The 24183-nt window shown below is 44.3% G+C and overlaps 1 protein-coding gene across 1 annotated transcript in view; it reads left to right on the top strand.

The window, feature by feature from the left end:
• The window catches only part of LOC132830503 (ras-like protein family member 10B), a 282294-nt gene that overhangs the window by 188746 nt on the left and 69365 nt on the right, over positions 1-24183 (top strand). Inside the window, exon 2 of the mRNA XM_060848266.1 lies at positions 330-454. Coding sequence (XP_060704249.1) covers positions 330-454 — 125 coding nt within the window. The remainder of the gene's footprint in view (positions 1-329; positions 455-24183) is intronic.

The following is a 24183-nucleotide window of genomic DNA, read 5'->3' as shown; positions in this document are numbered from 1 at the left end:
GATCCCCCTTCATTCTTTTAAATTCCAATGAATATAATCCCAGTCTACCCAGTCTCTCCTCATAAGCCAACCCCCTCAACTCCAGAATCAACCCAGTGAACCTGCTCTGCACCCCCTCCAGTGCATCCATTCTCAGGGGGAAATCAGAGATAAAAGACCCCTTTCAGAGTGCTCTGAGGATAATCACATTTTACTTGACCTGTAATTTTTTCGGTGCCAGTTGTCCTATTGGGCGCTAACCTTAGAAAAGTTCCATTTTTAATTGTTAAAACTAATTAAGGCTAATTGAGAATGTAATGGATTAATCCCAACTTGCCTGTCATTTCCAGGAATGGGCAGACACGTGTTGCCGGGGGCTACGGAGTGCTCATGCCTACGTACTGGTTTACGACATCTGCTGCTTTGACAGCTTCGAATACATCAAAACAATCCGACAACAGATATTAGACACAAGGTAAGAGGAGTTTAACATGAATTAAGTATTAATTGGGACTCTAACCCACTGTTTTCCTGACCCTGTAACACATGTGTGTGCATATCTCTGGGAGGACTTTCACCAGCAGCTTTGTGGGTTTGAGCAACCCTTCACAAGCTCAGTCAGTGAGTTCAGACTGACTCTCCATGTGGCACTGTGGGGATGCTACTGTGGTGACAGCGCTGAACTTTGAGTGGGAAATTCAGCCTATTGAGGGGGATGCAAAAAAAAATCAAATGTATTATTTCAGAGAGCAGGGGAGCCTCCCTGGTCAGTCTTCATAAAATTCCCCCCCTAACAGATCCTTCTGCTTGAGCTTGCTGGGCGCTGATTGGCAACTGTGTTCCCATCAGACCTCACTTTGATGGTGAGGCTTATGCGTGGGAAAGGCTTTGGGGCTCCTGATCATAAAATCCCTACCATGTGGAAGTACACCACTTGAGTCCACACTGAGCCTCCAAAGAGCATCCCCACCCAGATCCTTTCCACTAGCCAATCCCTGTAAGCCTGCGTTCCCCATGGCCATTCTACCTAAGCTGCACACCCCTGGACAATCTAGCATGGCCAGTCCACCATGCACATCTTTGGATTGTGGGAGGAAACCCACACAGACAAGGGGAGAATGTGTAAACTCCAACAGACAGTCACCCGAGGCTGGAATCGAACCCGGGCGCACTGAGGCAGCAGTGCTACTCCTGATGTTGTTTCTATTCTTATTTTGTAAGTTCCGATATAACGCATTGTCTCTGTACAAATCCCTGTAAAGCCGGAAGGAATGGGAGATGGTCAGATACAGTATCTGTCCAATCCTTTCCTTCAAGCCTTCCCCATGTATCCCAGCCTTGATGACTGACAAAGAGGCAGACAGACAGGCAGGAAGAATCAATCTGCTCATGCAAGACAACTGAATTCTTGCTCGGATTGTGGCAAATTCTAAGCTTCATTTCAGAACCTTCAATATTGTCAGCGTTCAGCTGTATGATGCAATGACAGAGACTGGGTAAATATGATTTTAATGAGGGCCAACATCAAATCAAAACCTTCCGCAGCACTTTTAAGAGGCAGCAATCATCCAGTTTCTCATTCTGAGAGTTCACTTCTCACAGAACATTGAGAGGCTGCACATAATGGTACAGAGGAAGAGATGGCCTGCGATTATTATGCTTCTCGTAAAAGAGCAGCTTCACTGTAGCTGTACTTGTACTTCTCTGCAACCAATGGAGGAATCCAAAGGTTATACCCATTGTTCATGTGATGGAGGTAGCAGTCAGTGAGAACAGGGACAATCTGTAAGATATTGATCACAGGAATGTAAGCTAATAAATTGTGTACCAGTTGCATCTCATTTTGATGATGCAGTTTTCTTTTGGGGATTAATTGATTTGGTTCTGTGTTGTGAAGAGAAGCAAAAATGCTTGGTTTTGCCAACAATCAGAAAACATGATATATAGTAACTTACACACTCACAGAGCATCCCAATTGTTTTACACCAGTCAGGTGCAATCATACTGTAATGTACAATGTACATACTGTAATGTACAATGTACATACTGTAATGTACAATGGGTGCTCTGTAAGGTTTCACAACAACAATGTCATGGAAGGCCACCTGTTTCAGTAATGATGTGGAGGGGCTTGTGTTAGACTGGGGTGGACAAAGTCAGATGTCAAATGACACCAGGTTGTAATCCAACAGGTTTGTTTGAAATCACAAGCTTTCGTCCTGACTTCATCCAATGAAGGAGCAGCGCTCTGAAAGTTTGCGATATCAAATATCAAATAAACCTGTTGGACTATAACCTGGTGTCATGTGATATTGAATCGGTTTTAGTGATCAGTTCAGTTATACATGTTGAGTAAGTCACTCAGAGAATTCTCCAGCTTCTTTGAATATTGCCATGGCATCTTTGATGTCCATAGAGAGCTGGTGGTCTTGTTGCAAACACTGAAGATTCCTCCTCAGAAATCTGAGGGCTGTGTTTATTTTGCATGTTATCTCTGGGCAATAAGTGCTGGTCTAACCAGCAATGCCCTAATCCTATGAATGATTAAAACAATTCTGCTAAATGTGGATTCCCAATTGAAATTTGTTTAAAAGATGAACTTCCAGTTAAGTTTCTGTGGTTACCCATTGGAAAATTGGATTACAGAACTTCAAGTTACCTAGTACAGGATTGTTTTTGTTGGTAATACAACATAACACAGCAATCTTTGGTAATTAAAGCCAACACACCCTGGTCCTATCAATTTTCCAATTATAGATGATCATCTTGCAGCGAACTGATATCATCCTGAGTTTTTACTGAAGGATAAGATGATGAGGAATTTCTTCACTCAAAAAGTGGTGAATCTTGGGAATTCTCTGCTCCAGCATGCTGCGAAGGCTCAGTTATTGAGTCCTTTCAAGACAGAGGTCGACAGATTTCTACATATTGAAAACATCAAGGATATGGAATAATGTGAGCAAATCATGTTGTTGTTGAAGAACAGCCATGGTCTCACTGAATAGCAAAGTGGAATTGGAAGGGCTGAATGGCCTACTGTCTGGGGTAGCACAGTGATTCAGTGGTTACCACAGCTGCCTCATAGCAACAAGGACTTGAGTTCGCTTCCACCCTCAGCAGCTGTTTGTGTGGAGTTTGTACATTGTCCCTGTGTCTGCTTGGGTTTCCTCCCACAGTCCAAAGGTGGCTACGTAGGTGGATTGGCCATGCTAAATTGCCCCTAGTGCCCAGGGCTGTCCAGAATAGGTGGATTAACCATGGTAAATGGGTGGATAAGGTGGGTGGAATGCTCTTTGGTGGATTGGTGTGGACCCAGTGGGCTGAATGATCCCATGTTATAGAGGGCCTATGATTCTTGCCACTAAAATTGCTATCTCCATCATTTGACTTTTTCACCACATTTCTTCCAATCTTCATAACTTTCAATTTTCTCATATTCATTTTCATTCCATAAGCTTTTACCACTCACCCTGTTTGTTAGTATTTGTGGCTCTTCTGCTGAGCTGATCCTTCTAATCTGGTTGTCACACAACCTGCCTCAGTTGATCTCCTACTTTGACACTTTCCGGTATTTCAATGAAGTTCCTTTTACTGTGAATAAAAAACGATGGTGACAGTGGAGAATCTTATCATACCCTGCGCCCACATACGCCAGGCTCAGTTTCACCGAATGCTATCCTGTTTGTAACTGTCTGCCCCATGTATAGTCCGCAACGATCCTCTCAACCTTCCAGTCAACTCTGAACACTTCCAACACTTTCAAATGCTTTAGCAGATTACCAGGTCCGAAGTTTTTGCAACCAACAAAGTAAGTGTACAGTTTGCTCAGCCCCAGGAACAGCCAGAGGGACAGCGTAAGTCGATGGATATTTCACTGTTTGTTTCAAATTTACAGGAGCTTTTAGAGTGTGTGACCTTACATGGAATGGGGAAGGGTAGAGGGACATGGAGCAATGTAGCATTTCCCAGGAGCAATAAGCAGAGATATCAGATATATTGAGTTGCTATCTTTCAGTGAAAAGAAAAAATCTATTAGGTCAAATCTCATATTTCTTCATTTCAGAGATAAAACCCCGTAGTCCAGGATATATATGGATACAACATTAATTTTCTTCAAATGGATTCTGGTCATTAGAAATCAATAGTGGTGCTCCAGGCTTGCCTGACATCTGTCTTGGCTCTATTGGAAGGTTGAGACTTTGACACTGCCTTAAAGCCTTGAGCTTAAACTTCAGAGTAGGGCTGAAGAAGTACCCTGTTGCTGGAGGTTGCTGTTTCGTGGTAAGATGCCGAAGCAAGGCCCCATCCGACTCTTCTTCCATCTTTGAGCTATGGCACAATGGAACAAGGGAGCTTTCGCAGCATCCTGACTCATTACATCCAAAACAGATTGCTCAGTCATTTGTCTCTTTCCTACATTTGAGACCTTGGTGTGTGCAAATTGATCAGCATAGAACAGTAACAGTAAAAATACTTTGTTTGGTTTGAAGCACTTCAACATGCCTAGAGATTGTGAAAGGTACTATATAAATGCAAATCTTCCTTCTAAAACCTCAGCATAATACTGTTTAAAAACTTACAGTGATTATGTTAGTTGGGAAGTCATGTTGAGGATGTACAGGACATTGATGAGGCCTCTTCTGGAATACTGTGTTTAGAACTAGTCGCCCAGTTATAGGAAGGATATTATTAAGCTGGAGAGGGTTCAGAAGAGATGTACCAGAATATCGCCAGGTATGGAAGGTTTGAGTTACAAAGAACGGCTGGAAATAGAGTCATAGAGATGGACAGCATGGAAACAGACCCTTCGGTCCAACCCGTCCATGCCGACCAGATATCCCAACCCAATCAAGTCCCACCTGCCAGCACCCGGCCCATATCCCTCCTATTCATATACCCATCCAAATGCCTCTTAAATGTTGCAATTGTACCAACCTTCACTACTTCCTCTGGCAGTTCATTCCATACACGTACCACTCTCTGCGTGAAAAAATTGCCCCTTGGGTCTCTTTTATATCTTTCCCCTGTCATCCTAAACCTATGCCCTCTAGTTCTGGACTCCCTGACCCCAAGAAAAGACTTTGTCTATTTATCCTATCCATGCCCCTCATAATTTTGTAAACCTCTACAAGGTCACCCCTCAGCCTCCGATGCTCCAGGGAAAACAGCCCCAGCCTGTTCAGCCTCTCCATGTAGCTCAGATCCACCAACCCTGGCAACATCCTTGTAAATCTTTTCTGAAGCCTTTCAAGTTTCACAATATCTTTCTGATAGGAAGGAGACTAGAATTGCATGCAATATTCCAACAGTGGCCTAACCAATGTCCTGTATAGCCGCAACCTGACCTCTCAACTCCTGTACTCAATTCTCTGACCAATAAAAGAAAGCATACCAATTCACTATCCTATCTACCTGCGACCACAGAGGGTGGTTCGCGTGTGGAATGAACTTCTGGAGGAACTGGTGGATGTGGGTACAATTACAACACTTAAAAGACGTTTGGATAAATATATGAGTAGGAAAGGTTTGGAGGGACAAAGGTCAGGAGGAGCAGGCAGATGGGAGTAGTTTAGTTTGGGATTATGTTCAGCATGGACTGGTTGGACCAAAGGATCCGTTTCCGTGATTAGATTAGATTACTTACAGTGTGGAAACAGGCCCTTCGGCCCAACAAGTCCACACCGACCCGCCGAAGTGTAACCCACCCATACCCCTACATTTACCCCTTACCTAACACTACGGGCAATTTAGCATGGCCAATTCACCTGACCCGCACATCTTTGGACTGTGGGAGGAAACCGGAGCACCCGGAGGAATCCCACGCAGACACGGGGAGAACGTGCAAACTCCACACAGTCAATCGCCTGAGTCGGGAATTGAACCCAGGTCTCTGGCGCTGTGAGGCAGCAGTGCTAACCACTGTGCCACCGTGCTGCCCACTAATGATGCATGACTCAATGTTGAGGGACAGCGGAAGAAAGAATGGCAAAAACATGACTATGAAGAGATCAAGCGAGAACGTACGTAACATCCCACTTTAGGGAAACTTAATGTTAGTAAGGGAGGTTGTAACATTATACAACCGAGGAATGGGAAGCAATGGATACTGATAGGGAAAGAAAACAACAATCAAATAGATGCATAAGATAACGTTAAGAGAGTGAGAAATCCTCCTGTGAGTAAAAACAATAAGCAATTGGGCAAAGACACCGAACTAATTGTGACAAATGTGTTTCAATTATCAGCCTGAGGAAAAGTGTTCAACTCTATGCCTTGTAATTGAATTCAGCTGCAGTTTAGTTTAAAACACAACACAGATTTTGCCCCTTGGAATCTTGCTGTAAATGGTGTAAATGTCATCTCTGAAAAGACTAATGTGCTCTGCTCAAATCACGGGGCGGGGTGATGACATCATTCTGTTTGTGTGTAACAATGCTGCAGATCCATATTGGACACTGCCTGCATTGCAATCAGCTTCAATTAAACCACAAAGTCAAAGAAAGAGTAAAACAAGGGCAAATGAGAAAACATTTCTCCAAATAAAATAGATCTGCAGTAAGAATGACATAATTGGTAAAAGGATTGTGTACCAAATCTGTACGTCTCCACCAAAATCCAAGTGGCCTAATTTGGCCACTCTCGCAGGTGGTGTAGATGCCAGACCAGGCCACACTGTCCACGGCCTTCTAATCTGGTTTGTTATTTGAAAAATATTCCACACAATGTCATGACGTGAGAACCACAGGACAGACCTGGGCTGCCATGAGCAAAATCTGTTTGCTGCTCTGGAGATCCCCTATTTCCCAACTCCCTCTTCTTCATTTTGGGTTCGCATTGCAATCACCGCCGTCCTGATGGTATCCATCAGTTTCTGATGATGGTGACACTGTTGAGAGGATTCTTATCTTCCATCCAGGACTATCACACTCTCCAGCTGCTGATTGTCCATGTCCTCGACATCTTTCAACTGATTAGCTCCATCCAGCAAAGAGACTTTCTTCACACTCTATACAGCAAGCAAATCAGCGTCACTGTCCATCTCTTGCAGGATCTTCTCTTTAACTGGGAATAATGTTGCTTCATAAGTTAGATATTCCTGAGTCTAATAGCTTAATCAGACTGTTGGTGATTCAGGGTGAAATACAAGTTCAGAATTCCCCAGGCCATACAGTGAGATTATTTAGGATCTAGAGAACTCTGCTTGATCCATGATTCCACACATGCAACCGTTCAAAAAAATAAATGCCAGAAGTCGTGTAAATGGTTTTATTTGCATTATAAACCTCAAGCAGCTGTGTTGGAGGTAGTTTGTTAGATTGAGGCGTACGCCAGTCTGTTGTAGTGAAATGAATCCCTGTGGAGCGCTGTCAGGGAAGGGACAGGAAGATGTATTTGTGGGTGGCATGTTGCAATTAGGAAAAGAACCATTTGAATGTGGAAGCTGCTGGGGTGGAGAGTGAGGAATACTGATAGAGGCCCCCTGAGTGTGGTTTAGGTAAAGTTCTCTTTCAGCCACCTCCATTTTCAGCTTCCACAGGGCCCGTACTCTTGACCCACTTGTCACACACTCCTACACTCCCTCACTCCCCAAAGGAACCTTACAGTGCATTCACAGGAGGGACACCTTCGCCTCCTTCCTCACTGTTTCAGTCCCCCCACACACATTCCAGATGAAGCAATGTATTACTTATATTACTTTTAGTCGAGTCCACTGTATTCATTGCTCACAGAACGTTTTTCTTTACAGTGGTGAGGCCAAACGTAGATGGGTGTGCACTTTCTGAAACACCTCCTCCCCAAGCTTCCAGCTGCTTGCCATTTCCTTGCTCCCAAGCTAACCTTTCTGTGCAGTATTCCAGCAGTGCTTCATGCCAGCTGGAGGAGCAGCACCTCATTTTCCAAACCATCAACACTGCCCTCTATTTTGAGTATACATCCTCCACCCTCCCTTCTCCCTACATCTTGTTGGCATGGGTTTGCTTTCAGCAGAGCTGACCTATTTCCTACTATTTACACTCACAATTAACACCGATTTTGCATCTCAACATCTCCCTTATTACCATTAGCACTCCCTTTGTCTCTTGCTCTGGGTCCCCTAATCATCTTTCTACTCGTTCGTTCTCACACGGTATCAATAGCATAAAATCCATCACTGTCCAATTCTGAGGAAGGGTCACTGGGCCCAACGCGTTAACTATGATTTTTCTCCACAGGTGTTGCCTGACCTGCTGAGCTTTTCCAGTAAGTTCTGTTTGTGTTTCTGATTTCCAGCAGCCGCACTGCTTTCTCTTCTTATTGTCCACCCCACCTTCGGTTCCAAAGAAAGACATGATACAATAACTTAGTTTCGCAGTTAACTCTGAAACCTGCTGGGTTTCTCTCCCTCAGATCTCCAGCATCTACAGTATCTTGATTTTATTTGAGTAGATAGCTTCTTGTTAGACAAAGGCATCAAAGGTCTCCAATGATAGATGAGAAGATGGAGTTTGAAACACTAACAGATTATATATGGTCTTATTTATGATAGAGCAGGCCTAATGGGCCTCCTCCTATTTCTAATACACATACTTGGAAAGTCACATGACTAATCTTCTATCTGAGCTATACCTTACCACACAATCTCACATTATCAAATGCTTTTGGAAAATGCAAATACACTACATCCACCACATTACCCTTATCCTCATAAGATTCTAACAGGTTGCTCAATTCCCCCAATCATGAATCCTTGTTCACTCCACACAATATGGCATGATCTTCTAAGCTATGTTCCTAAAAAGATGCAAATATTTTCCTGAAGTCAATACCAGGCCTACAATTCTCCGTTTGCTATCTCCTTCCTTCCATGCGTATGAGGATAATTCTTGCTGTATCCAATTCACAGAATTCGAGATCTAGGGAATTATGAAACGTCAAAGCCAAAGTGTTCATGATTTATCAAACTACCTCTTTTATAATCTTACACTGTTGACTGACAGGCCAAGGGATTTTGTAGGTTTTAGTCCCATTCATTTCTACATTATCATTTTATGCATTAATATTAATTTTAACCTACTAACTTTCCCAAATCTCTGATCCCTGCCACTAAATCCAAAACTTGCTAAGTGTCTTATATCATGAAAACCGGCAACATTTGTTGAACATCTCACCCACATCATCATTTCTCCTGACTCTGCCTCCTAACATCCCAGATTTACTCTTGCTGATCTCTTCCATGTTACATATCTAGGATCTTTACGGTGTGGAAGTAAACCCTTTGAATTCACACCAATCCTCCGAACACAATCCTCCACAGACCCATCCCTCTATCCTATAGCCATGCAATTCCCATGACCAGTCCACCTAGCCTGTACATCCCTTTACAGTGTAGGTGATTTTGCATGGTCAATCCACCTCACCTGCACATTTACAGACACAGGGAGTACAAGTAAACTCCACACAGACAGTCACCTGAGGGCGGAATTGAACCTGGGTCCCTGGTGCTGTGAGGCAGATGTGCTAACCACTGAGCCACTCTCTGTTGATTTATCTATACACTAATATAAGTGTTTTAGAGTTTGGATTTTTAACTGGTGACAAGTATGCTTTGATCCATGTTTATGAGGGGATTTATTGATTAATTTCTCCGTATTTCTAGAGCCGCAGTTTTTAAAAATACAGTATGACAGAGTGAGTTCCAGAGGTATTAATGGGAAGTTGTTTGCATTGTGGGAGAGTTTTATGAGTGAAAGAGTAAGCAGTGGAGATCATTAACCTGCTTTCAGTTAGAAAGAGCAGGAATTGACTTGTTTTTGCTAAGGAGAATTCCATAACTTCATGCAGCATCTTCATGTGGATGACATACCATTCCTTTCACTTCAGTCGTGTCAGCATCTAATGGGTCATTGAGACCACAGCAGAGGCTAGAACAGTGAAAGTAATGATAAAGTTACATAACTGAAGATTGCATTTGTTGATTCAATGCCCATGCCACCCAGAGGACTTCAAAAGGCTTTTGTTTTCTTTACCGTCCTCGATGTCAAAGTGCCACCCTAATACCTACTACTGTGGTGGAGGGAGCCTGCTGGTTGGTATACCCTGGTGGCATCCTCTGGGGGCTTAGAACATAGAACACAGAACAATACAGCACAGAACAGCCCTTCGGCCCACGATGTCATGCCGAACATCTAACCTAGATTAAGCAACCATCCATGTACCTATCCAATTGCCGCTTAAAGGTCGCCAATGATTCTGACTCTACCACTCCCATGGGCAGCGCATTCCATGCCCCCACCACTCTCTGGGTAAAGAACCCACCCCTGACATCTCCCCTATACTTCTACCCTTCACCTTAAATTTATGTCCCCTTGTAACACTCTGTTGTACCCGGGGAAAAAGTTTCTGACTGTCTACTCTATCTATTCCTCTGATCATCTTATAAACCTCTATCAAGTCACCCCTCATCCTTCGCCGTTCCAACGAGAAAAGGCCAAGAACTCTCAACCTATCCTCGTACGACCTATTCTCCATTCCAGGCAACATCCTGGTAAATTTCTCTGCACCCTCGCCAAAGCTTCCACATCTTTCCTAAAGTGAGGCGACCAGAACTGCACACAGTACTCCAAATGTGGCCTAACCAAAGTCTTGTACAGCTGCAACATCACTTCACGACTCTTGAATTCAATCCCTCTGCTAATGAACGCTAATACACCATAGGCCTTCTTACAAGCTCTATCCACCTGAGTGGCAACTTTCAAAGATCTATGTGCATAGACCCCAAGATCCCTCTGTTCCTCCACCTGACTAAGAACCCTACCGTTAACACTGTATTCCGCATTCTTATTTGTTCTTCCAAAATGGACAACCTCACACTTGGCAGGGTTGAACTCCATCTGCCACTCCTCAGCCCAGCTCTGCATCATATCTAAGTCCCTTTGCAGCCGACAACAGCCCTCCTCACTGTCCACAACTCCACCAATCTTCGTATCATCTGCAAATTTACTGACCCACCCTTCGACTCCCTCATCCAAGTCATTAATAAAAATTACAAACAGCAGAGGACCCGATAATACTGATAATACTGTTTGTGGACATGCTTGGAGCTTAGAGCTTAGAGGACCCCAGCCTAAAGCCAGGGTCCTGCAGCAGTGCACCTTCCTTGGCCTGAGCTTCTGCAGGTGATGGGGTCGCTGGGGTTTGAGTTTGAGTTTGATTTATTGTTGTCACACCCTCTGAGACACAGTGAAAAGTGCTGTTTTGCATGCTCTACAGGCAGATCCTACCATACAGAGTACATCAGGATAGCAGAGCAGAGGGCAGAATACAGTGTTACAGCTGCAGGGAAGGTGCAGAGAGAGAGAGAGAGAGAGAGATCAACATTAACATTTGAGAGATCTGTTCATTAGTCTGATAACAGCGGGGAAGAAGCTGTTCTTGAATCTGTTCGTACACGTATTCACACTTTTATATCTTCCACCCGAGGAAAGAGGTTGAATGAGAATATAGCCAGGGTGGGAAGGGTCTTTGATTATGTTGGTTGCTTTCCTGAGGCATCAGGAAATGTAGATGGAGACAATGGATGGAAGGCTGGTTTGTGTGATGGACTGGGCTGAGTTCACCACTCTCTGTAGTTTCTTGTGGGCTTGGGAAGAGGAGTTGCCATACTATACTGTGATGCATCCAGATAGAATGCTCTCTATGCTGCATCTATAAAAACTGATAATACTGTTTGTGGACATGCTGAATTTCCTTAGCGTCCTGAGGAAATAGAGGCATTGTTGTGATTTCTTGACCCTCACATTGATGTGGATAGACTAGGACAGATTGTTAGTAATCATCACTCCCAGGAACTTGACAATCTCAACCATCTCCACCTCAGCACCATTGATGCAGACAGCACCATTGATGTCCTCCACTACAATTCCTGAATTCAGTGACCAGCTCCTTTATTTTACTGACATTGATGGAGAGATTGTTATCTTTACACCAGTGCCACTAAGTACCCCATCTCCTTCCTGTATTTTGTGTCTTTGTTGTTTGAGATCCTACAATGGTGGTGTCGTCAGCACACTTGTAAATGGAGTCAGGTCAGAATTTGGCCACACCGTGGTGAGTGTATAAGGAGTGTAGGAGTGGGCTGAGTCTGCAGCCTTGCAGGACACTGGTGTTGAGGATTATGGTGGAGGAGGTTTTGTTGTCTGTCCTTACTGAGTGCAGTCGGCGAGTCAGCAAGTCAAGGATCCAGTTATAGAGAGGGGAGCTGAGACCTCAGTCTTGGAGTTTTAGAGATGAGTCTGCCCGTGTTTCTGTTTGATTTTGCATTGTAGCCCGTTACGCCATGTAAACCTTGCTACAACCAAGTTGCGTTCGTGTGGTCAGGTGGAGATGGAGTCATAGAGTCAAAGAGCACGGAAACAGACCCTTCGGTCCAACCAGTCCATGCTGACCACAATCCCAAACTAAACTCGTCCCACCTGCCTGATCCTGGCCGAGTTCACTCCAAACATTTCCAATTCATCTAACTATCTAAATATCTTTTAAACATTGTAACTGTACCTGCATGCTTTACTCCTTCTGGCAATTCATTCCACCATGTTCCACACTGTAATGTGTGTGAACCCTGTGCTGATGCGTCCTCAGAGGTATCAGAGAAATCACCCCCAGAGGTGGTGCTGCATGGGAAGTTATGACCCTTTTGTGCTTCCTCTTAGTCTGGTGGCCACTGGTCCCTGCAGTGGAGGAGAAGGGAATGAACTGCTGGTTAATTGGTGGAATAGACAATGGGAGAAAGTGAGGAATGCAGATGCTGGAGATCAGAGTCGAAACGTGTAGTGCTGGAAAAGCACAACAGGTCAGGCAGCATCCGAGGAGCAGGAGAATCGACGTTTTGGGCATAAGCTCTTCATCAGGAATGTCCTCATTCCTGATGATGGGCATACGCCCGAAATGTTGACTGTCCTTCTCCTCCTCGGAAAATGGACAATCCCTGACATCGACCAATGTGGGACTGACCACACATCTGAGCTTTTGGGTCATGGTCATCTCCCTATTGGCACAGGAATAGCTCAGGTCCTTCCCTGGCAATTTCACCACCCGTTCTTCAGAAGGGGTGAGGCTGAGAGTATCAGGCACCCTTCTGCAGATGAGGACCCTGTCCCTGCTCTTGTGAGCCATCTTATCCTGCTGAGAGAGAAAGAGAAAGATTGAGTGTGATTGCAATGGATGCACATTCCTTTCCATACAAAATGTTGGGTTTCTGGTTTGCGATCAGTAATTTGCTGATTTTCAAGTGTTCGAGTCACCCTCAGATTTGGACACTCTGGTTTGGACAGAACTTATTTAGGAATGTGAAATGAAGAAAACAGTAGACGGGTGTTTCAGGGCAAAAGAATCTTTGCATTTTTCAAATACAAGGGGGAAGGATAATACAAGAAATCATGGCAAATCTACTAAACAGTGAAATTGACACAATCAACTAAACGGAGGATAGTAATTAAATACGTTGTTAAATTAGACACAAGTTAAACACTATTAGAAGCTAAATAGCAGTTTTAATCACAGACTTTAATCAGGCTTCCTCCCCTTGGGGTTCCCTGCACTGTCACCACCCACCTTCACCCCCCCTGCCAGCTGGGTTGGAAACTTTGGGCTCTTGGGAGTTTCAGCTCACCACCAGGAAAAACAAACATGATTTTGAGGTACTAGCTGGCTGTTCCTGCTTCTGTACCCAGTGCCTCACTGAATACTTCCAACTGTGTAGGCCTTAAGCCTTGATTGAGTCTGCTGATGCAGTAGGACGCGTATTGGATTTAACGGGTGAGTCTTTGGTGTTCCTGACTTTCTGGAGGTTTTTGCAGGCTGGGTTTCACCTCAGGAGGTGTCTGGGACCTTGCAGTGTCGGTCAGATGAGTTGTTTTATTGAGGGTGTCAGTTCTCAGGTCTGTTGGTGGTGGTCAGTTGCTGTTGGTTCCCCCAGTACAGGACAGGTCTGTGTCAGTAGTTTTGAGAATTGCTGTTGGGATCCTCCCTTCCAGAAATAGCTCTTGGAAAATAGCCGCTGGAATTAACTGTTGGCATTCTTCTTCTGGGGATTGCAATTTGGAACACCTCCTGGGGGATTAGCTGCCAGGGGAATAGCTTGTGGGGAGATAGCTAAGGGGTTAACACCTTCAGGTGAGATTGGGGCTTGCAATTATAGTAATTGTGGGCCTCGTATCTTTGTGCCAAATTGACACTTGCTGTTGTGTTGCTGGTGCTCTCTTTGAGGTCAGTTGGCTTCTCGATAGTTAAGAGCATGTGGAAATGGATTTTGATTGCAGTTGAAAGTTTGATATTTCTGTGAATGAATATTGATAGAAGTTGAATGTCTGGTATCTATGCAGGTTCCACACTGTCTATGTTGGGTAGCCAGAGGTGTAAAAGTTAGTTTCAGTCGAGAGTTGAAGGAGCCAGTTTTGGACTGGGGTGTACAAAGTTAAAAATCATACAGCACCAGGTTATAGTCCAACAGGTTTAATTGGAAACATTAGCTTTCAGAGCACTGCTCCTTCACCACCTGATGAAGGAGCGGCGCTCTGAAAGCTAGTGCTTCCAAATAAACCTGTTGGACTATAACCAAGTGTTGCGTGATTTCAACCCAGTCTAGAGTGTTAAGTTTGGTTGACTGTTCTCTGAGAATCGAGGCATAAATTGGAATAGGTGAAAGTGAGGGCTGCAGATGCTGGAGATCTGAGTCGAGAGTGTGGTGCTGGAAAAGCGCATCAGGTCAGGCAGCATCCGAGGAGCAGGAGAATCAACATCTCAGGCAAAAGCCCCTCATCCGGGCTGAACAATGGTTCCAAGCAGCCATGTATTTTTCCCAGAGTTCAGCCCAGCTGCTCCTTTACTTTTGAAAGTTTTTGAATATTCTGGGGTTTTGGTCCACTATTTTAGATGATTTGCTCAATCCTACACAAGGTGCCAGGCTCTCCCCAGGAAGTGATGATGGGATGCCACCACTGGGCAGTGTTAGAAGGGTTGGCAGCACAAGAGTCCTGCGTGTTCTTCACTGTACATCATGTCTGTGAGGCTGAGGCTGGCAGTCCGTGTCCTGATGTGCTATGCCCATGAGTGGCACAGACAGATACCCTTCCCAGGGTGAACCTGCACTGAGAGGTCTGTGCAATTTACTCCCTGCTGGAGTGCAGCAAATTGTTCACCCTCTTCCTACACAGCATCCAGCTTCTGTTATACACACCACGGGCACCGACCTGCAATGCAGCCTCACTCCAAACCTCACCGGACGCAATGGGAAGGCTTCCTGCTGCCATTCCTGATGAACTTCCTTGCCAGGACAGCCTGGAGCAGATCCTGCAGTGAGTGTGGCCTCACGAAACATGGGCCCTGTGCTGTTGTTCTGCTCTGGAGGGGGATGACCTGGATGGTGTGCTCGGTTTGTGGTGAATGAACGGGTGCCTGGATAGCCTTTATTTATGATAAACAAAATGAACTGCAAAGCAATCGATTGTGTGAGAAATCCCGAGCTCAGTCCCAGTGGGAGTGAGGACCTGTTGTTTATCCAATGCCAGGAGGCTCTGATAGGAGGCAGCCAGTGGGACCCCGTGTAAAGATGGCTGCTGATTGGGAATGGGTGGAGCCTGGTCAGACCATGTGGAAGCCCTTACAGAAAGACTGTAATGTCTATTCTTTTTAGCTTTATTTCTTGTTTTCCTACTTATACTATGTATCCCTGTAATGTAGTGTACATTTCTTCTGTATTTCCCTCTATTTTTCTACCTAAGATTTGTACCTAAGTACTATGTCCCTAAGATGGAACTGTGTGTTGGCAACATTGTACACTTTTCAAAGTACTCCTGTACTTTTGTACCTTGAAGATACAAGACAATAAAACCTAATTCTAATTCTCAAAATGGAAGATCCCAGTCACAGAGATAGCATTGAGTGGATTCTCTCTCTTTTAGGCTATATATTATTTTCAGGGGGTTTCACAGTGGGTACCTGGCTGTAGTTCACTGTTACTCATTAGGTTAGATTACTTATAGTGTGCAAACAGGCCCTTCGGCCCAACAAGCCAAAGCGCAACCCACCCGTACCCCTACATTTACCCCTTACCTAACACTATGGGCAATTTAGCATGGCCAATTCACCTGACCCGCACATCTTTGGACTGTGGGAGGAAACCGGAGCACCCGGAGGAAACCCACGCAAACTCCACTCAGTCAGTCGCCTGAGGTGGGAATTGAACCCGGATCTCTGGCGCTGTGAGGCAGCAGTGCTAACCACTGTGCCACCGTGCTGCCCACAGCCACCGTGCCGCTCACGGTGGCATCTTGAGCTATTTTCTGTTCCTCACCTAAAGAGTTATGCATCCAGCGTCTTTGACATCCCTCATGTGATCATGTAGCAGGAGAGATGAAATTCCCTCTGTTCACTGCGACCATCTGAAATACAAACTGCTGGGACCACATTTAAAGCCCAGCTGAAGTTCAGATGCTTCAAGCCAGGAACAACCTTATACTTTATTCTCTTTGGAAATGGAAATGTCCCACAAAGGCAAAGTAGCACCTCATTTTCATATCCGGACCCGGAGGTAGATGGAGTGGTCAAGAGGAGTGCCATCCTCTATCTAGCAGAGCACTACACACAGCCGGGCAACAGTGAGGACTGCGGATGCTGGAGATCAAAGTGGTGCTGGAAAAGCACAGCAGATCAGGCAGCATCAGAGGAGCAGGAACGTCGACTCATCCCCACGGCCCATGTTTCAGTGAGGCCTCACTAACTGCAGGATCTGCTCCAGGCTGTCAGGAAGTTCATCAGGAATGGCAGCAGGAAGCCTTCCCATTGCGTCCGGTGAGGGTTGGAGTGAGGCAGCATTGCAGGTCAGTGCCTGTAATGAGTATAACAGAAGCTGGATGCCATGTAGGAAGAGGGTGAACAATTTGCTGCACTCCAGCAGGGAGTAAAATTGATTCATCCCCACTTCCATCCATCTTTTGTACTCTTGGCTATCTTCTCTCCAGCCCCACACCCCCTTCCCATTAATCCCTCCACCCTGGAGGCTCCCTGATGAAGGGCTTTTGCCCGAAATGTCGATTTTCCTGTTCCTCAGATGCTGCCTGACCTGCTGTGCCTTTCCAGCGCCACTCTAATCTAACCACACACAGCCGGCCTGGACACAGATGTGGCCCAGGTCAGTGCTGTCTCCAGGTCAGATGAAATACACAGGAAAAGTTTTATGATCTTCTACTCTCCACCATCTTCTCTCTGTTACTGCAGACTCCCTTTACCTCTGCCACTGCAAACAAACCTCACTAATACTAACGGATGACCAATGTCATTGTCGAATGCTAAATCTCTACTGAATGGCTCTCACCAACCTCATCTTCCATAGCGACCATCTCTACCAACTGCTAACCATCGCCTTTTGGCTAAGCTATGCAATCCACAGAGGTTGACAACCCTCCATTAAGTGCGGAGTGAGTGCTCAGAAATGAAGTTCAGACCAATTTGTAGATGCATGAGATGTCCTAATGTCACAACTTGACAAGATAAAGGCATCCCTGAACTCCAGAGTGAAATCCTGAAGAGCTGAAGTTGATTCTAAATTGCTCCAAGACCAGCCCATGATAATGTGCCGAGGCTGATGGTTTGCTGATGCTAAATTGTGTTGATGAAATGTGGATGATAACACTGTCCATGGAGTGTTCAAGACACATTGGTGGAGGGATGTTAAAATGGAGGGCTGGAGAAGCAAACAGTGATCTGCGTTATCCAGGGAACCACTCTGACTCTCAAGGCAGGATTTGTAGCCATCTACTTTCTCTGGAGAGGAAGCAAGAATTGCAAGTTGCAAATTCTCCCTTTGAAGGGGAGTTGATGGCCTAGTGGTATTATTGTTGGACTTTTAATCCAGAGACCCAGGTGACAATCTAAGGACCCACGTTTGAATCCTGCCATGACCAATGGTGGAATTTGAATTCAATAAAAGTTTGGAATTACGAGTCGAATGATGACCATGAATCAGTGATCGATTGTCAGGAAAAACCTATCTGGTTCACTATTGTCCTTTAGGGAAAGTGAGTGCCATCCTACTTGGTCTGACCTCCATCTGTCTCCAGACCCACAGAAATGTGGTTGGCTCTGATGGGCAATTAGGGGTGGGCAATAAAAGTAAATACAAAATAAACATGAGGAGACCAGCTAATAATGACACGCAAATGCATAGAAATCAGGTAATCACTGCCTCTTAGCAAGGTTCAGAACTTGTCATTGAAACATTAAGAGGAAATATCAACATCGAGGGATTCCAGTATTTTACAATCTCCTCATATTTTCTCACACCTTACCCATGCGCTGAAGACCTGGGAACACTCCACCCAATGTTTCAGAACTGGGGAATGTTAGAAATGTGTCAGGCTTTAAGGTGGTGAAAATGGGAAGGTGTCAAAAAGAACAAAGGAAGAGTCTGTGACAGGGTGGAAGACAGAAGGGATGAAATGACGAAGTGAAATCCAGACGCAATGGGAATGGAACTAGTAAAGTCCAGGAGTGTGAAGGTGCCAGTGTTGGACTGGGGTGGGAGTCCAGGTGGCAGAATGATGGCCAGCTGTTGCTACAAAGCAAAAAATAAAAGAAGAGGAAAATATGAGTGAGACCGAACTCCGCAAAGGTGAAGGAAATAAAATAGGGGCTATGTTCATGATCTGAAATTGTTGAGCTCCATGTTGACTCGAGAAAGCTGTAAAGTGCTGGTCCTAATAGCTGTTCCTATTGAGCTTCAAAATTGCAAGCTGCTGGGCACTAACAGTACTTCCTGTTTTGATTATTGTTTCCCTGTAGTTTTTGCTTTCAGTGCATCTTAATCAGGTTTGAACAGGTCAGTGACGCCAGTGTTCCTGCCCAAAATAAACCGAACATGGGGCACCATACAAATGGCAACACTCCATTGACTTTAATGTGAACAGCTAATGGTTCAGACTTTTAATCTGTTCAGTTCGACTAACAATCCAATCTAAACACGGATGCCTGCAGGTGGTGAGGACTGTACATTACAGCCGTATAGTCACACAGCATTGAAACAGGCTCTTCGGCCCAGCACGTTTATACTGACCAACAAAAAACAATCTACACTAATCCAATTTTCCCTGTACCTTGGTCTATAGTTTATTTACCCTGGTGTTTTAACTGCTTTTTCAGACCCATCTGCAATGTTGCAAGAGTCAGTGCTTTCCATATTCCTGCCAGCCTCAGAAGGAAAAAAATGCTCCCTCAGATCTTCTCTAAACCATTTGCTCCTCACCTTGAACTTAGCCCCTCTGATCGTCTGCCTTGGGAAGAGATTCTCATGAGTTGCACTGTCTATGTACCTCATAATTTTGTATCCCTTAATCAGATCGCCCCTCAGCCTCCTCTGCTCCAGGGCAAACAGACTCACCTTATTCATTCACTCCTCATACCTGAAACTTTCCATCCCATGCTATATCTCCTGTGCACCCTCTCCAATGTCATCACGCCCTTCCAATAGTGTGGTGACCAGAATTGTACACAGTATTCCATCTGTGGCCTACCCAGTGTTTCATAAGGTTCTTCCCTGCTCCTTTATTTCACACCCGGCTAATAGATGTGAACACCCTGTTTGATTTCTTCACTATATTGTCTATCTGACACCTTCAGGAGTCTACGGACTTGAACACTAAGGTCCCGTTGTTTCTCAGTATTCCCTAGGGATCTATCATTTGATATCTGGCCCTCATTTGAACCTCTAAAATGCAACACCTCACATTTATCAGTATTTAATTCCATCTACCATTGCTCTGCCCAATTTACCAGCTGATCGTTGTCAGACTATAGCCTGAGACCATCCTCCTCACTATCAACAGTGCCAAATTTTTGTGTCATCTGCTAATTCACTAATTTTACCTTCTACATTCACATCCAGGTCATTAACGTACATCACAAACAGCAAGGATCCCAGCACCTTGCTGGTACAGCACTGGTCACAGGCTTTCTATTCCAAAAACAATCCTCCACCAATACTCTTTGACTCCTATTTCTAAGATAATTTTAGATCCAGTTTGTCAACTTGCCTTGGATCCCATGGGCTCTTACCTTTTGGGCTGAAAATGTGTTGCTGGAAAAGCGCAGCAGGTCAGGCAGCATCCAAGGAGCAGGAGAATCGACGTTTCGGGCATGAGCCCTTCTTCAGGAATCTCATGCCTGAAATGTCGACTCTCCTGTTCCTTAGATGCTGCCTGACCTGCTGCGCTTTTCCAGCACCACATTTTCAGCTCTGATCTCCAGCATCTGCAGTCCTTACTTTCTCCTCTTACCTTTTGGACCAACCTTTCATGTGGGACCTTGTCAACAGCCTTATTGAAGCCCATGTAAACCATATCAACTGCCCAACCCTCATCAATATATTTAGTCACCTTTTTAAAAAACTCAATTAAACTACTCAAACAGAGGCTGCCTCTAACAAATCCATGCTGACTCTCCCTGCCTTTCCAAGGATTGATTAATCATAGATTCCCTACAACATGGAAACAGGCCCTTTGGTCCATCAAGTTCACACCAACCCTCTGAAGAGTGATCCACCCAGACCCATTTCCCTACTCTAATACTCTATATTTACCCCTGACTAATGCACCTAACCTACACATCCCTGAACGTTATGGGCAATTTAGCTTGGCACCTGACCTGCACATCTTTGGATTGTGGGAGGAAACCGGAGCACCCGGAGAGAATGTGCAAACTCCACACAGACAGTCGCCCAAGGTTGGAATCGAACCCACATCCCTGGAGCTGTGAGGCTGCAGTGTTAACCATGCCGCCTGTGTCACCCACTACATAGCTTGGAAGGGCCTCCCCTGTTGTTAACATGCTGTACCTGACATATGCTTCCTTCTTTTCTTTATCAAACACTCGATCTCCCTTGATATCTAGAGTTTCCTGGACTTGCTGTACTTGCCCTTCACCCTTAGAGGAACACGCTGGCCCTGAATTCTCACTGTACTACTTTTAAAAGATTCCCATTTTCCAAATGTCGACTTACTTGCCAGGAGCTGCTCCCAGTTATGTTTACCAGATCCTATCTGATGATATTGAAATTGGCCTTCTCCCAGCTTAGACATTTAACTTCTGCATTATCCTTATCTCTATAGCTCATTGTATAGTTTAATGAGAAAATGCTGAAATGATCTCTTAACCACCATATGAATCTCATTGAGAGAAAAGACTGGATAAAATGTAGTACGTGCACTGTTATAAATAGTGTCACAATTTATATGGATGGCACCAGGTACGACAGACTGACACAGAGACCAGACAAGTCTACTTATTGATGCTTACATAGTTGTGTTTATTCCATTATCAGTGTTACAATTGAATAATAAATGTGCTGGAGAGGACAGCTTAGTTGATTGAAGGACGATACAAATGGAGTTGTGTTTTAATCAAATTGCCTGCCTTCAATTACAGCCCAATGCCTCTTCATTATTACTGGTTGATTACCGGTTTTTAGAGAAGAATCCTGAAATCATTTGTAATTTAAACCAATAATGTTCTGCCTGATCTGGTCCTGGCAGTAGATCAGAGGTGATGGCTTTAAAATGGTGTTGTTGCCAAGGTGACCTGCGTTCTTGGCCTACTGTAATGCAGCATTAGCATAAATGTCTTGATTTACCTTAATTCGATAGCAATAGCAACTGTTTGCAACTGAACGATGTAGATCCTTCTTTATCCTCACTTTGATGCTTCACTTGCTTTGTTAAGAGTCCTCTTGCTAAGGTACAACTTACATACTTGTAAAGGAGATAGGCATTGTACATTTGTAAAGAGCCAAAAATATACCCTTGCTTACACATATGTACAGAGCTGTTCACATACACACACAAAGGTATAGATAGATACACAGTGTGTGTGTGTGTGCGTGTGTGCGTGTGTGTGTGTGTGTGTGTGTGTTGGGGGGGGGGGTGGGGAGGGGGGGAGGGGAGAGAGGGCTCTGACTCGCTGTTCCCTGTATTTTCAACTCCAGCCCCTTGCTCTGAATTTTAATCTGTGGGCCCTGGCTGTATCTTTTGATTTAGGTTTGAAATATACAGTTTAAATTCTATAGTTGCCAGGCTTTACAGGGCTTTAACAAGGTCCCCACAGAAAGGGCAACTTAATTAAGAAGCAGCTAAAACTGATTAAATGAGGCACCTAGGCCAATTATTTTAGGAGAAAATAAAACTCACCAACTTAGTATGACTTAGCACTCGAGAGCGACCTACAATAGTACGCTGGAGTTTGTAACGTAGAATCCCTACAGTGTGGGGACAGGCCTTTCTGTCCAACAAGTCCACACCATTTCTCCAAAGATTACCCAGACCCATTCCCCTACCCAATTATCACTCCTGACTAATACACCTCATCTACACATCCCTGGACACTACGGGCAATTTAACATGGCCAATTCACCTAACCTGCACATCTTTGGACTGTGGGAGGAAACGAGAGCACCCAGAGGAAACCCATGTGGACATGGGGAGAATGTGCAAACTCCACACAGACAATCACCTGAGGTTGGAATTGAACCCAGGTTCCTGGTGCCGTGAGGCAGCAGGATCAGTTGAATTGGCCATTCTAAATTGCCCTCAGTGTTAGGTGCATTAGTCAGAGGGAAATGGGACTGGGTGGGTTACTCGTTGGAGGGTCTGTTAGGACTGGCTGGGCCAAAGGGCTTGTTTCCATACTGTAAGGAATCTAATCTAATCTAAATGACAATGACAGGACAAAGAAAGGACTTTGGATAATCAGTTTCAGGAGCTAGGTGCCAAACTGAAAAATAAAACTTCACAAATCGTAATCTCTGGATTATTATCTAAATAGTGGGCAAATTGGCAGGGAAAATTAGCTTAGAGAGATGAACACAAGGTTCAAAGACTGGTGTAGGAGAAGTAGGTTTCTATTTGTGGGGGATGAGCATCAGTAGTGGGGAAAGTGAGATCTGAGCTGATGGGATAGCCTCCACCTAAACCCTGCTGGGCCAATGTTCTTAACAATTGCAAAATTGAGAAGTAGAGAGGATTTTAAACTAAATACTGCTAGCAAGTGATCAAATTTGGAAAGACATAATAAATCAAAGACCTAAAGTCAAGGCCAATATGGAAGGTATTAATATGAGAAACAATAAACAGATCATGACAGGAGAGCACAAATCTAAGAGTCAACCAAAAGATATAACCAGAATATACAAAAAGAATAAAAGGATAAAACTAAAGACTCTACATCTGAATGCTCATAACTTTTGAAACAAAACTCAGGAACTGAGAGCACAAATAGATATGAATAAGTGGTTAGTTCTGGAAGCCATTACAGGTACATGGTTACAGGATGACATGGATTGGAGCTTTAATTTTGAAGGATACAGAACATTTAGGAATAACAGAAAGCTAGGAAAAGGTGGAGGGGTGGCTCTGTTAGTTAATGACAATCTTAGCACAATAGAGAAGGATGACTTAAGTCCAGGAAACAAAAACGTGTACATGATTTGAGTGGAAGGGAGAAATGATAAAGGCGAGAAATCACTTCTAAGAGTATTATACAGATCCCTCACAATAACTACATGACAGGGTGGAACTTAGTGGGAGTTTGCCAGATAGTCACAGCAATAATTATGGGTGATTTTAATACTGGAAAAGTTATATGGGCAAAGATAGCCTAGCTGAAGAGTTCATAAAATATTTTCAGGATAGATTCTTAGAATAGCATGCTCTGGAGCCAATCTGAAAGCAGGATATACTAGAGTTGGTATTGTGCAAAAGGATTGGGTTAATTAATAACCTTATAATGAAGGTACACCATCCATATTATGAATAAATATTATGTTTAGTTTGAGGGAGAGAAAGTGGGTTTGAGACTATTTTGAGGGTGTGAAAATAAAGCTGGCTAGATTGATATCACAAATTCACTTAGAGATTTAAAGATTAACAATCAAACTTCAAGCAGACAGGATAAATGAGTGACAATGAGAAGAGGGACGGTTAATACAGGACAGAAGGTGTTATATCTAAATGCACGCAATATAAGGAGAATGATTGTGGTGCAGATTGAAATGAGCAGGTATGAAGTGGTGAGCATCATAGAGACATAGCTGCAAGGGGATCAGGAAAGGGAGCTAAATATTCAAGGAAATACATCTGACTGAAAAGATAGGGATGTGGGCAGAGTGGGTGTGGGATAGTTGTG

This window comes from Hemiscyllium ocellatum, chromosome 31 (genome assembly GCF_020745735.1).
Source record: "Hemiscyllium ocellatum isolate sHemOce1 chromosome 31, sHemOce1.pat.X.cur, whole genome shotgun sequence".
In the NCBI taxonomy this organism is placed as follows: Eukaryota; Metazoa; Chordata; class Chondrichthyes; order Orectolobiformes; family Hemiscylliidae; genus Hemiscyllium; species Hemiscyllium ocellatum.
This window is presented reverse-complemented; position numbering and strand designations above follow the sequence as displayed.